A 15,147-nucleotide genomic window follows, 5' to 3' on the forward strand; every position below is an offset into this window, starting at 1 on the left:
CAGTCTTTGGAACATACGGCCTACATAAATAGCATGACACTGGCACTGAAATTCTTATACCAAATTACTTATTGTGTGATAGGCAGAACATCTTTTCCCCTTGATGGCAGTATCCTGTTAGTGGCAAATACCACTCGTGTTGCTTCTGCATAGTAGAAGCATGAAACAGCTAGCTTCACCTGTTGCTTAAATTTTTGAGATACCTTGCCATTCCAGGGCAATCTGAGGTAAACTGGACACTTTTCAGGGCCAAAAGTGATGACCTTCGAACCGTTTTTTAGTTTGCGTGATATACAGTGCAAAATGATTTGATCAGAGTAGCCATTACCCCGCTGGATGCCTTTGATGTGCCCTACTTCAGCATTACACTTGCCTGGTGAGCAAATGGATCTGGCTCTATTTACAAGGTTGCCAATAAGTCCAATCTTATAGTGTATGGAACTGTAAGAATCCAACGTGTATATTGTCCAGTGAAAGTAGGCTTGCGGTAAGCCGTGGTATAAAACCCCCTGGCAGAATTCTCAACTGGTATGTCAAGGAACGGGAGTTCTTTTCACTGTTCCATTTCAAAGGTGTATTTGAGTGCAAGATGGAGCCCATTAAGACATGTAAAGGAATTATTAGCAGCTGTGGATTTAAATATAGCAAACATATCATCCACATATTGGAAATATGCGAGGGGTAGGAAGTTAGGTGTCATTTCATCAAAGACATGTTTCTTATGGAATCCAACAAAGATGTTTGCGAGAGCTGGGCCTACAGGGGATCCTATGACAACACCATCTGTTTGGGCATACATGGTGTTACTAAAACTGAATTCAACTGCGCGAGTTACCAAGTTCATAAGCTTAATGAATACTGATTCATGCAATGGTGGCGGGTCTAGATCACCATGATATAGTGCTGCAGCCCAAATATCTATGGATTCCTTAGTGGAGCATTGGTGAATAGGCTAGCAATGTCAAATGAGCACATGGACACAGCATTGCTATCAATATGCAAGTTCTGTATGACTTTCGCAAATGAGAAGGAAGGACGATGTTTTCCCCTTATATTCGTATTCTTGCAAAATGTCCTGGTGAGTGCAAGATGAAAAGCTTCAACATGTCTCTTTTTTCAGCAATACTCAAGTTTGTACTACCAAATGATGACTGAAATAGTACATTTACTGGAGAAAGTTAGATTTTTATTGGTTATGTGTACACAGTGTCAATTTAAAAACATCGCATTATATTTTTACTATAAAGGTATATAAAATAGTTACATCGGGTAATTTCTTTTTCCAGAGCTCCAACTATAAGGACAAAACATTTAAATAAGGGTGCATGTTCATCATGGATCTGAACTATTCCATGACGATTCAGCAAGAGATGAACACATGCTAAATGATCATATCTGATTTTATTATTGGAATTAGGTTATGGGTATTATTCTTTTTTATTGTTTTTAATTATAATTTCCCACGGCTTACTGATTATTTGAATTTTCCAGCAGCAAATCTGACTGACTGTAATAAAGTCTAAGGCTAAATGAAAGTTTGTGTTTAACCTTCTACACATCATAATTAGTTAATAACATGAATGAATGAAAATTTTACTGGTAAAATATGTTTTTTTACAAACATAAAGAAACCTCTAAGTATAAATTGCAGTAATATTTAGTTTAATTGCTCAGATATTGGAAAGTAACAATGAACATTAGGGTAAAACAATTCCAGTCCAATTTTTTTTGTTTCACATCAGCCATTTATTACACCCATATTACCAGTTAGTTTTTAAAGTTTTACTTGTTTGCATCTATGACCACCACACAAATCATTTGAATCTTATTTTTATTGAAGGATTTCTCTAATCCATGAAAGGACCACAGTATTGATCTCAGCCATGATGTCTTCTTTTGCTCTTCCTTTAACTTCCATTCCATGGTTAGCTCCTTCTAACCAGTGTACTTTGACAGCCACTGGAATTTGGTTCAATATGCTTTCCAATAAATCCTACATGTACAAATGTTTTTTAATCACAATTAAATAGAAATTCAATCTGAATTTAGCAATGTAATGGATATAACAATACATTAAATAAAATTACGCTGAAACCTTCATTCTAATTGCTTATTCAAACATTTATTTATGGTTACTTATCTTTTCACTGTAAGCAATTACTTTATAAAATATTTCATCTACAGCAGATAATATAACTAAGTTGCCTCACTAATTATTAAGTATAGTTACCAAAAATAAGGATCCCTCATTTTCAGATTATGGTTAGTAATGACACTTGGAGTAAACCCAGACAAATCTCAAATTAAGGCACTGAACCAGTTCCAAGTTGTGCACATGAGAAAGGATACCAGAGCAACCACAAAAATTCACCTTTTTTTACATGGATTTTGGACATTATGTAGAACATCTACATCTAACAGTTTAGTGGTGTTGCCTCAAAGATATTGTGGATAATAGAAAAATAAAACAGCATTAAACTTTACTAATGTTAAAAATTTATATATATATACTGATGTTTCTGCCCTTGTGATATCCTGTCAGACATTGATCAACCTATCTTAAGCCCATTTCCTCTCGTTATATTTTTATAAAAATTGGCATCAAATTAATGTACAGCAGTCTGGTGGACATCTCTCACTACTTCTATTGTAGTCAGAAAAATTGTTTCATTGTAACTCACTTTCTCACACATTTCATCTGCTGATCCGGAAATCAGAAGTACTGGGTGGCGCACAGGAAGCAGTTCCTCTGATCGAAGCTTATGCTGCTGCTTTGGTGGGTGTAGTGGAAATGACAGGCAAATTAGACCTTGCACAAGCTCTTCATCGGGGCTGTCCCTGACAATACAGGCAGCAACTCTAGATCCCATGGATCGACCTAGAAAATAAAGATTGCTTACACATCTACATTCTAGTAATTACATATTTTGAACAAGTCAATTTTTCATACACTTCTTTTCAATGTAGAAATTGTTAATGATGACAGTGTTACTGACAGAGAATGTCTTCACTTACCCCCTAGAAACCAGCTTTTTACTGCATAGTCCTTTGATGATTTTAGATATTCCTGCAATAATTATTGTTGAGATGGCAAGTTACAATGTACAGTCATTCATAGTGAGAAATAAATGTGACTTTCAAAAAGACTTAAGTGAGCTGCCCAAAAGCTCAGTGAGTAGTTGAGCTCTGCAAACTGAACAAGCTCCAAAGCTGATCACCAGTCTGTACTGAGTTAGTCAGTCTCATCCAGAGTGGCTGACAACACGCCTGGATTAGAGAGAGGAAATTCAACCAGGGTTTCCATTCCCGATAATTTCCAGTGACCACTGAAATATTTACATAGATGTAGTAATGCCATCCCACATTTGCATAATCTGCAGACACTCATTGTCAAGGTTCACACTTGAATACAGAATAGTAGGATGAGGTACTGGAACCTGTGAAATCATACCCAGCATTGGGTTAATATTCTTAAGAGAGGAGGGAGAAATGATAAACAGGAGGAAACAAAACACCGGTGCAGAAAATTGATCTGAATTTTTTTTAAACAAGTACCACACAGAGTAACAATCTTACCATCACTGCCCTGTAAGCTCTAATTCTATAGTCTAAGTTGAGGCCTTTGCATGTGAATCTAAGACACAGGATCCCATTAGATGCAAGGAATTTTGTCATGGATACGAGCTGATGGAAGTTCATGTCTCCACCAGCACCATGTGTGAGGATTACTCCATGTGTGAAAGGAACATTTGGTACTGTATAGATTGCATTCAGAATTTTTTCCCCAAATGGTATTTTTAATTGAACCTAAAAAAAATCAAGAACATAAATTACCATTTCTTGTGACATGCTTTAATACAATAAAAAAATCTTAATATAATGCGCCAAAACTAATGTATAATCTAACATGCCAACTTATTCATCCATATTCTCAAATTATTATTTTTGAATTGAAAGCATCAGCACAAAAGTTGATTTATTTCTACTGTTGTGAGATGGAAGAAGTTAAGAAAGTTGTCTTTCATACAGAATTTGGGTTTTGCTCCAATATCCATCAGTTAATTCACCCTCCAAACACCAGATGTGTACATCAGGATGTCTCAGTCTAAATTGCTAGACCATTAAATCTGCTCCTTGAAATGAATTTGAATAGGATGTCTATTTTATTGTTGGAAAACATTTATCTAGTAGCAGAATTTTCAGTGTCATGAATATTGATAGCATAATGACAATAATGCAGAACTATAGATTTTTGAAATCAAATCGCCTGTCTGTAAACTCCACTGTTACAGATCCTTCAAGGTAGAAGTTTGTCTTGGGTGGTGGTGCAAAAAGGAGGTATCCTTTTGCCAATCAATTATGTGCAGAGCCTGATATTTAATTCCATTGACTGCAATGGAACCGAGTATCAGATTCTGCTATAAAGGGCGGCTAATTCAAAACTGCACATTTAGCACTACCACATGTGACAAGTTACTACCTTTAGTTTCCTTTATCAACTTACTTCCTGATATGTGGAAATCCATCACCATGCTTAAACAAGGTACTAGGAAATCCACACAGGTAATGATTTCACTTGGGCGATACGGTGTGTACACATCGCTGCTGGCACATATCCCACTTACATAAATGCAGGTTGACAAGAACAAATTTTAAGGCAGCGGTTTTTAAACTGTGGGCCGCAACACCAATTGGGTCACAGAAACAGTAAGTCATGAAGCCCTCTCCTCCGAGATTGCGCCCAGCACTGGCCTGAAGCCCAGGCAGCATCCAGTCCTTTCCTTGCCCTGATCATCTCTCGGTCTCTCTTTCTGAGTCGTATCACTGTGATCTGCACCCATTGCTGTATTATTGAAGTGAAATAAGCTAATCCTGTGCAAAAACATCTTGCTGGGGATGATGGCAATCTCCTCACAGACCCTTTTGTTGGTGTGGAGGTCATTGCCAAAGCAGGTGTAGTATTTCGTCCTTCGAATCTTTCTACTGGATATGACCTCAGCACTGGCGACCTTCTCAAAACTATTTAAAAATGTTGCCTGCAGGGCTGCAGCCACACACTGGCTTGGATTCAGACTGTCAGAGCTGCTGCGCCTCTCTACTGGCCGTTACCAGCTGGCTGACCTGTGTGTGGGGAAGGGGTGGGGGTTAGAAGTTGTTTATAGTGTGTGTGGTGGGGGGAGAAGAGGAGCTGATTACAGTGAGTGTCGGGAGAGAGGCTGATAATAGTGCGTGGGGGGGGGTGTGGGGAGAGGGGCTGATCAGTGTGTGTGGGAGGGGAGAGGGGCTGATTATAGTGCGTGTGTGGGAGGGGAGAGGGGTTGATTACAGTAAATACGTGTAGGGGCAAGGGGCTGACTACAGGATTACAGTGCTTGTGACGGGGCGGTGGAAGAGGGGCTGACTACATTGAGAGCATGGCGGTGGCTGATTGTGTGTGTGTGGAGGAGAGGGACTGATTACAGTGTGTATGGGATAGGGGAGAGTAATTGATTACAATGTGTGCATGTGGGAGAGGGGCTGAAATCCTCAATAGAAAATTGAAAGTTTTTTGGCTCCTCTCACATTAAAATTGACGATGGCTCCTTTAGGGGCTTTGTCTGCCATAGATCAGTAATGCTGAATGCGAATATGAATGTCAATAGTATCCACTAGTTCCTGGCCAAGGTCCATAAAGTGATGGGCTCACATGAAGTCATGGACCAGTGAGTATATAAAATGATAACCTTTTTACAAATTATGTTTAAAACAATTTTTCCTTATTTATGTTGTATTATACATTGATCTATAATACTTGAACTTTAATAATTTGAAGCTAAATGTTTCACAAATTATCTTGAAATACATAAAATAATGCTGTTTGGCCACATTAATTTTCAAGTATTAAAATAGAGTCACATTGGAAAGTGGTTTGGGAAGCATGACTTTAAGGTCTTCCAAATCTCTGCAAGGAAGCGCTGGAATTTAATTAGTTGAAGTTGTGCAGTTTACTTGCACCGAATACTGGCAAACTTCCTATCGCTTGTCTAATCAGGATACTTCGCCGATTACAATATTAGTTCATAACATTGTCTATAACTGGTCAAGCCAAAAACTTGGTCAAATAAACAATGCTGTTGGGTACTGGAACGCATCTGTCTGAGGAACTAATCTGCCATGGACAGTTAAATAAGATCCAATTTCTTTCACCGCCAGTTATGTCAAATTGGAGCTACAACGATGCTGCGGCTGCTGCTGTTTGGAGTTTACAAACAAGAGCATTTAAACTACATTAAATATCAAAACTGAAACCCCGATTTCGTGACCGTGAACAACGTGCTCACCCAACCCCCACCCCCGATCACAACCTCCAAACACCACAGCAAAAAAACAGAGCAACAGCTCGAAACGTTCAGAATATTTTGAGAACAATTAAGAAACACACCGTTTCCATTAAGGCCAAATCCTTCAACTCCTGCATTGTCATTTAACTGCACCTCTGCTGAAAGTACCTTCCCCGTACAGAGCGGCGGCATTAACGCCCATAGCGCTCTATCATTTGCCAACTCTGATGTCAATCACATTCTCTGAACAAGAATTTTAATATAAAAGCGCGATCAAGTTTCGAACGTCCAGTTTGTAAACTGTATCACTGATTTTCATCTATTTCGATTGGATCAATAATGCAAAAAATAATTTATTTTAAATTAAACACTTTGCAAAATCATTGAATATGTTTGCACTTTAGAAGTATGGAACTAGTTTTTATTAAATGGTGTATCTGGATCCTAGCTTTTCTATGCTTTCCTCTTTTTTTAATACATTTGATTTTATTTTTCTTTTACTGATTTATGAAGTCAATTTTTATGCTGTTATACTCTCGAAAGTAGCGTTGTCCAATAGAATAAAAGCAAAATACTGCTGATGCTGGAGATCTGAAATTAGAACAGTGCGACAAAAGCAGGTCTGGCAGCATCTATGGAGAACAAAAACAAAGTTAATGTTTGTTGTAGGAGCTGAATTGTGCTATTAATGATAGAGTTGATCAGCAGACGCTTCTTAGGTAGAAACTTGGGGCAGAATTACACCCATGTTGGGCGGCCTTGGGGGGGGGGGGGGGGTGCAGTCAGGAAACCACCAGCGATCAGGGCCGGAAGGCGATTTCACACTGGCGGGCCAATTAAGGCTCGCCCAGCTTGAAAGATCAAGCTTCAATGGGGGGAGGAGACTGTGAGCAGGGCAAGCGCGAACTTCGTGTGTGCTTGCAAATCTCCCTGAGGCACAGACCTGCCTCAGGGAGATGAAGAGATTAAAAAAAACAAAGATATTGTAAATGTTATGAAACATGTTCCCTCATGTGGCTCTGTCACATGAGCAGGTACATGTTATTAATGAAAAGTTAAAGTTTTTATTTTATTTTAATTTGCTCTTGGAAACCTCATCCCGCCAATGGATGAGGTTTCCAAAAAAGTGCAAAGGCCCTTTTGCCTGCCTGCCAACTGTAAGGTTAGATGGGCAGTGAAAATTTTCTTTTAATTAACTTTTTAATTAGGAATTTAATCAGAAACTGCAAGCTGTGTTAAAGTGATGCCAACATAATGGTATCAAACTGAAAAAACTTTGGGGAAATGAGGGCTATGGGCAATCAGGAATGAACTGCAATCAGGTTCTGATAAAGTTACAGCAATTCTTAAGATGTCTTCTTCCACTAACAAGCAAGATGTCCAAAGAATTCTTGGAATTTCTTTAACTATGTCCACTTATTTTTTCCAAAATCATAGGTAGCCACTTTTTTTTTGTAATCTATTGTGGTTGATTTTATCAGACTGTCAACATTGCCTGTCTTGGTGGGTCAAGCAAGTTATCACTTAAGCACTGGTATTAAGACGTTTTTACATTACTCTGTACAAGTGCATCCTTATTAATGTATTTGAAAAAATAGATGTCCCATGCTAGAAATCAATCTCTGACTTACATCAGATTCTCCAACAAAACCATGGATAAACCATACTCAGGTTGATAAAGGTACCTTAGCCATTAGTTTGGATTGGGGAAGTTTAATCATTTTGTCTTTTGAGAAGATTGTGGAATGATATGACAAATTGTGTGAAGCCATTTTGGAAAAGAACTTGATTAATGCACTTCAAAAAGGTTGAAAATTTAATTGTATCTCTATAAATATAAATTTGATATTAACAAGAGAGACAGAGATGTTTCTTGTTGATAGACTAAATAGACTGTATCTGGCTCAAACTACCAGAAAGGTTGATAATAAGGAAGTCATTACAAGTAGCATGTTCAAATATAAATAAAAGGCAAAAAACATCTTGTTGCAGTTCTCTGTCATCCAGGTATCATTTGCTCGACTCAAAGATTGTACTTGGTCTTGACTCCCTATTTCAACACCATTGGAGATCAACTAGTATTACCTACATTAACCAGATGCATTTTCATTCAGTTTCTGGCCATGCAGCTCAAATTAACTATAAGTTATAAAATAACTGGAAAACTTTGAATAAAATATTTTTTGCACAAAAAATGCTAAACGTCTGGCTCTTTTTATTGCTCATAATGATGCCTGTATGTGGAATTATGTTTACCCCCTTCCAATATTTTCTTTGTGTTTCTATTAAGCATTTGGGACATTTTTCCACATTAAAGGCACTATATAGATGTTATTTATTGCTGCTGCAATTTCTGTTGTGCTCTAAATACTCATCAAAGTAATCAAAAACAGCCTTACATTTAATTGCATGTTGTCAGAAAGAGATTCTGGGCAAAATTTTACCACCCTCAAACAGCGGGCTAGAATCCAGGGGGGGAGCTGATCTGATGCAGTCCCACTACTGGGCCAAAATGTGGCGGGAATGGCAGCGACTCAGCCATCCACCTGCCAGGAAGATTGTCACCGTGGTCCTGCTGCCTACCCCTGAGGGCTCAGGACCTGCACATGGTCCCAAAGTTGGGTCTTGCCCATCCAGGAAAATCCTGGCGTCTGTTTCTGAAAGGTGCACTAAGTCCATTGTTTGTTTGAAATAAAGTTTTGGGATTTACAGATTGAAAGAAAAGGTAACAAAGTTTGTAATAAACTCAAAGAAAATGTGTTTCATCAGTGCACCAGTTCATATATTATTTTCACACAATCTGATCTTAACCCATATGAATTTAAGTCAGCAAACCCTTTACTTTTATTATTGTTTTCAGTAAACATGTCATACAAAATGGTTTCATGCACATGCAATTTAAAATACTTAACAGTCTTAGAAAGTCATACACAGATTATTTTGTTTTATATAGTTCACAAAAATACATATGTATAAAAGATGATCAAAAACAACACCATTGACTGTCCTGGTATAAAATGAGATTGCAATCTGTTAGAAAAAATAAGCTACTAGTCTCCGCAATACTTCTTGGTTTCAGCTGTCCAGTACTATAACAATTCATAAACATATTAAAAATAAAATTAGCATATTTTATGGTATAACTTAAAAGCTATAAAAGAATTATATTGCCATAAATCTGTATTTATTTCCAATGCTTGAAAATTGCAAGTAATGTCTCATAATGAATATCTAAGTAGTGCATGGTCTGGATTTGGAGCAGTTTTGCTGCCACGCTTTTTTTTCCATTTGACTGTACTCTGTTTGACAACTCCAGACAACTGTAACAAGAAAATGTCCCTCTGTCACTTTTCAATTATTTTTTGTAAATTAACCTCTTTCTAGATCTCCAAGATCTACACATCATTCATTAGTTAAGATAAAAACCAGTAAACTGCAGTCAGGCGTCTGTATTGTTAGACTGATTTGGTTCACATAGTACAATTTGCTTCCCACCCCTCCTATTTCTGTGGGAAAATGTCTGGGAACTGGTAGACCAGTTCATAGAAGGAACCCATCATATCGGAAACTGGGATGTAATCTGCTTTGTGGCAAAGTATCTTATTAATCTCCATTGTGCTATGCCCTAGGCTTGAAGACACCTTCATCTCTCCAATGCAATGCCATTGAAAAAGGTACTAATGAAGCCTAGATTGGTCTTTGAAGGATCCAAGGCAGTCTGACAGATTCAAGCTCTTTCATGTAAAGAAATAAGATCAAAATACTTTGATTAACTATTCGATTTTAGTTCCTTTCTAAAATGATACTCAAGAATAGTTAACATTTTCTTAATACAAGATGAGACACTATTTCAAATTACATAATATATTGTTAAACTGAAATATAATAATTTCTAAACTACATTTACTATAAAATAACTTTGGCACAGAGACTGAAATGGTAGAACATCATAATGAGCTTTGGTAACTAACTCAAATTTGGGCTCATGTAATGAATGCTTTTTATTAAATATATAAGGCAATTTATATTAAAAACATTTCAGAATGAACTTCAAGATATAAAAATACATGTAGTGAAGTAATTGGTAATACAAAGAAACCAAAAGAAGTGTATGCTTTTATTTTAAAAAGTTTGAAAGACAGCTAAATGCTCACATAAAACGCTTTGAAAATATACTGAAAATGATACAAGTAAACAATTTGTTTATTAATGACTATAAATAGCACCAATTGTTACATTGCTTTGTTCAATCCTGCTTAAGATCAATTGTTTCTGAATAACTTTAAAGTTTGTCATCCAAGAGAAATAGGGAATGTACATAGTTGCATTCTCAAACAAAACCCTTGTTTTATCATGATTTATTTGTAATTGATACAGTCAAACACATAGCTACCCTGATGTCTTGAACCTCTCCAGCTACCTATTTTAAATTTATGATAAAATTTATACTAAATATGATGAATAAGTGGAGGGTTTTACAATAGGTTTTTGGAAAGAAAATAGGAGAACACTGCCCTAGAGAAAGTTCTACAAAATAAAGATATCTTCAGATTTATAGCCATGAATTATTTTTAGCATGTTGCATTTTTATTCATTTACTCAACAGTTTTTTTTTAGTCTTTCATGGAATCTGGGTGTCGCTGGAAAGGCCAGCATTTGTTGCCCTTGAACTGAGTGGCCATTTGAGAGAGCAGTGAAGAGTCAACCACATTGTTGTGGGCCTGGAATCACATGCAGGCCAGACCAGGTAAGGACGGCAGATGGGAAACCAGATGGGATTTTACAACAATCAATAATGCTCGTCATGGTCACTATTACTAAAACTAGCTTCATTAATTGAATTTAAATTCCACAGCTGCATTGGTGGGATTTGACCCATGTCTCCAAAGTATTATTGCAAAATACTGCAGATGCTGGAAACATGAAATAAAAACAGAAAATGCTGGAAAAACTGAACATGTCTGGCAGCATCTATGGAGAGAGAAACAGAGCTAACGTTTCGAGTCAGCACGACTCTTCTTCAGGGCTAAAGAGAAGTAGAAATGTGATGGAATTTATACTGTTTGGCAGGTAGCAGAGCAGGTAAAGCAGGTTAGAAGGTCAGCAATAGTGGGGGCTAAGGAGAGATTGACAAAGAGGTCATGGGCACAAGACAAAGGGAGTGTTAATGGTAGCAGTGAAGACTAAAAAAGGTGCTGATAGTCGCATAAAGGTAAGAAAGCAGAATGAGTTAATAACAGAATAAGGGTCGGCGCTTCTGACAATTTTTAAAATTCAGTCACAGGATGTGGGCTTCGCTGGCTAAGCCAGCATTTATTGCCCATCCCTAGTTGCCCTTGAGAAGGTGGCAGTGAGCTGCCTTCTTGAGCCGCTGTTGTCCGCATGGTGTAGGTATACACACCCAGTACTATTAGGAAGGGGGGGTTCCAGGATTTTCACCCAGCGACAGTAAAGGAATGGCAATATATTTCCAAGTCAGGATGGTGAGTGACTTGAGGGGAACTTCCAGGTGGTGGTGTTCCCATCTATCTGCTGCCCTTGTCCTTCTAGATGGTAGTGGTTGTGAGTTTGGAAGCTGCTGTTGAAGGAGTCTTGGTGAATTCCTGCAATGCATCTTGTAGATGGTATACACTGCTGCTACTGTGTGCTTGTGGTAGACGGAGTGAATGTTTGTGCATGTGGTGCCAATCAAGTGGGCTGCTTTGTCCTGGACATTGTCAAGTTTCTTGAGCGTTGTGAGAGCTGCACTCATCCAGGCAAGTGGGGAGTTTCCATCACACTTCTGACTTGTAGATTGTGGACTGGCTTTGGGGAGTCAGGAGGTGGGTTACTCGTTGCAGGATTCCTAGCTTCTGACCTGCTCTTGTAGCCACGGTATTTATATAGCTAGTCCAGTTCTGTTTCTGGTCAATGGTAACCCCCAGGATGTTGATAAGTGGGGTTTCAGTGATGGTAATGCCATTGAACGTCAAGGGGCAGTGGTTAGATTCTCTCTCGTTGGAGATGGTGATTGCCTGGCACTTGTGTGGCGCGCATGTTGCCATTTGTCAGCACAAGCCTGGATATTGTTCAGGTCTTGCTGCATTTGGACATGGACTGCTTCAGTATCTGAGGAGTCGCGAATGGTGCTGAGCATTGTGCAATCATCAGCAAACATCCCCAGCTGGAAGGTAGGTCATTGATGAAGCAGCTGAAGATGGTTGGGCTAAGGACACTACCCTGAAGAACTCCTACAGAGATGTGCTGGGACTGAGATAATTGACCTCCAACAACTACAACCATCTTCCTTTATGCGAGGTATGACTCCAACCAGTGGAGAGTTTCCCCCCTAATTTCCATTGACTCTTTTGCTACGGCTCTTTGATGCCGCACAAATGTGGGCTTGATGTCAAGGGCAGTCATTCTCACCATACCTCGGGAGTTCAGCTCTTTTGTCCATGTTTGAACCAAGGCTGTAATGAGGTCAGGAGCTGAGTGGCCCTGGCGGAACACAAACTGGGTGTCAGTGAGCAGGTTATTGCTAAGCCAGTGCTGCTTGATAGCACTGTTGATGACCCTTTCCATTACTTTAATGATGATTGAGAGTAGGCTGATGGGACAGTATTTAGCCAGGTTGAATTTGTCCTCCTTTTTGTGTACAGGGCATACCTGGGCAATTTTCCACATAGCCAGGTACATGCCAGTGTTGCAGCTGTACTGGAACAGCATGGCTACGGGTGTGGCAAATTTTGGAGCACAAGTCTTCAGTACATGTTTTCCTTCTCCCTTAACTGAGGATTCCCCCCACACTGTGGTTGGCAGGGCCCTCAACCGTGTCCGACCCATCTCTCGCGCCTCTGTCCTCACCCCTTCTTCCTCCCAGAACCATGATAGGGTCCCCTGGCCCTCACTTTTCACGCCACCAGCCCCTTCAGTCAAAGGGTCATCCTCCACCATTTTCACCAACTCCAGCATGATGCCACCACCAAATACATCTTCCCCTCACCCACCCCCGTCAGCATTCCGTAGGGACCATTCCCTCCAGGACATCCTAGTCGACTCCTCCATCGCCCCCAACACCTCATCCTCTTTTCACGGCACCTTCCCATGCAACTGCAGAAGATGCAACACCTGCCCCTTTACCTTCTCCCTCCTCACCATCCAAGGGCCTAAACACTCCTTTCAGGTGAAGCAGCATTTCACTTGCACCTCCTTCAATTTGGCCTACTGCATTCACTGTTCCCAATGTGGCTCCTCTACACTGGCGAGACCAAACCCAGACTGGGTGACCGCTTTGCGGAACACCTTTGGTCTGGCCGCAAGCATGACCCAGACCTCCCTGTCACTTGCTGTTTCAACACTCCACCTTGCTCCCATGCCCACATGTCCGTCCTTGGCTTGCTGCAATCTTCCAGTGAAGCCCAACACAAACTGGAGAAACAGCACCTCAACTTCTGAATAGGCACTTTACAGCCTTCCGGACTTAACACTGATTTCAACAACTTCAGACCATGAACTTTCTTCCTCTATCTTCACCTTTATAAAAAAGTTTTATTTACTTATTTTCATTTTCATTCATCCATTATTACATCCCTTTTTTATCCCCATATTTTAAATCCTTTCCCCTTACCACCACCCCCTCCCCCCAGCCCACCCCACCCACAAAAGGGCCATCTCTCACTTGTGCTATGTTGTTCTTTCACAGAATGCCGACCCTTGTTCTGCTATTAACTTATTCTGCTTTCTTACCTTTATGCCACTATCAGCACCTTTTTTATTCTTCACCAGTACCATTATCTTGTGCCCATGACATCTTTGGCCATCTCTGCTTAGACTCCACCTATCGCTGACCTTCTATCCTGCTTTACCTGCTCCACCACTGCCCCCCCCACCCCCTTTAAACAGTATAAATTCCATCACATTTCTACTTCTCTTTAGCCCTGAAGAAGAGTCGTGCTGACTCGAAACATTAACTCTGTTTCTCTCTCCACAGATGCTCTCAGACCTGCTGACTTTTTCCAGCATTTTCTGTTTTTATCTCCAATGTATTAGCCTGGGCCTCTGGATTACTAGTGCAGTGACACTACCACTTCATCACCATCTCCCCTGGAGGGAGATGTACATCTTATGCACATTAAAAGAAAACTGTTGAATTTGGAATAGGTTACACTTTTTTAGTTAAAGCTAAAAAAATCTTACAAATTTTGGATTAATAAATATTTTATTCAGCTGGGTAACAGTTTTTCTGGCAAGAATGAGATATCACCTTCCAATTGTAAATCACTGAATCCTTTTCCTTTATTGTACACACTTATAGTAGGCTGCACGGGATTTTATATGTGTTGCAGAATTGGTTACTATTAAAAGTATCTTTATGCAGTTTAAACTAGAAAACGATTTCTACATAACCAAATCGTTCCATTGTCTTTTCTTCACCTTTGGGGTCAAAGTTCATCTTTTGTGGGGGTCAAAGTTCATCTTTGGTCTGAAAACAAAATTTTGTAAAATATTTTAATGTTCCTGTTTGGCATGAAGAACATTTAATGTTTCTTTATACTTGAGTGATCAAAACAAATTGATTTTACAGTCTATAATAAGATATATCCATATTTAATTATTTACATAATGGATCGAATCTTGCTGGAAAAATTGTGTGTTAATTTCGAATGCTATAATTAATGTGCGAATTAGCTAACAACTTCAGCTGATTAAGATATGTGCTGTAAGTTGTGAATCTCCAGAACCTGATGGTCGATTTACACTGCTCCAACATTTGCTTCACGCAAACAGAAACTTGTCCTTAGCTTCCCTGTTATTTTTAAGCTAAACATAAATGGGACCAATACTC

The 15,147-nt window shown here is 39.1% G+C and overlaps 1 protein-coding gene across 2 annotated transcripts in view; it reads right to left on the bottom strand.

The window, feature by feature from the left end:
• Positions 1–1,175: 1,175 nt before the first annotated feature.
• LOC121283853 (protein O-glucosyltransferase 2-like) overlaps positions 1,176–15,147 on the bottom strand; it is a 131,593-nt gene continuing 117,621 nt past the window's right edge. The window contains exons 10-13 of one of the 2 annotated variants that reach the window (XM_041198646.1): positions 3,577–3,807; positions 3,016–3,067; positions 2,682–2,878; positions 1,176–1,993 (exon numbers count right to left, since the gene is read on the bottom strand). In XM_041198646.1, coding sequence (XP_041054580.1) covers positions 1,832–1,993; positions 2,682–2,878; positions 3,016–3,067; positions 3,577–3,807 — 642 coding nt within the window. In that variant the 3' untranslated portion in view covers positions 1,176–1,831. Of the gene's footprint in view, positions 1,994–2,681; positions 2,879–3,015; positions 3,068–3,576; positions 3,808–14,501; positions 14,785–15,147 lie in introns of those variants that run through there. The other variant, XM_041198648.1, reaches the window with a different exon arrangement.

This window comes from Carcharodon carcharias, chromosome 11 (assembly GCF_017639515.1).
Source record: "Carcharodon carcharias isolate sCarCar2 chromosome 11, sCarCar2.pri, whole genome shotgun sequence".
In the NCBI taxonomy this organism is placed as follows: domain Eukaryota; kingdom Metazoa; phylum Chordata; class Chondrichthyes; order Lamniformes; family Lamnidae; genus Carcharodon; species Carcharodon carcharias.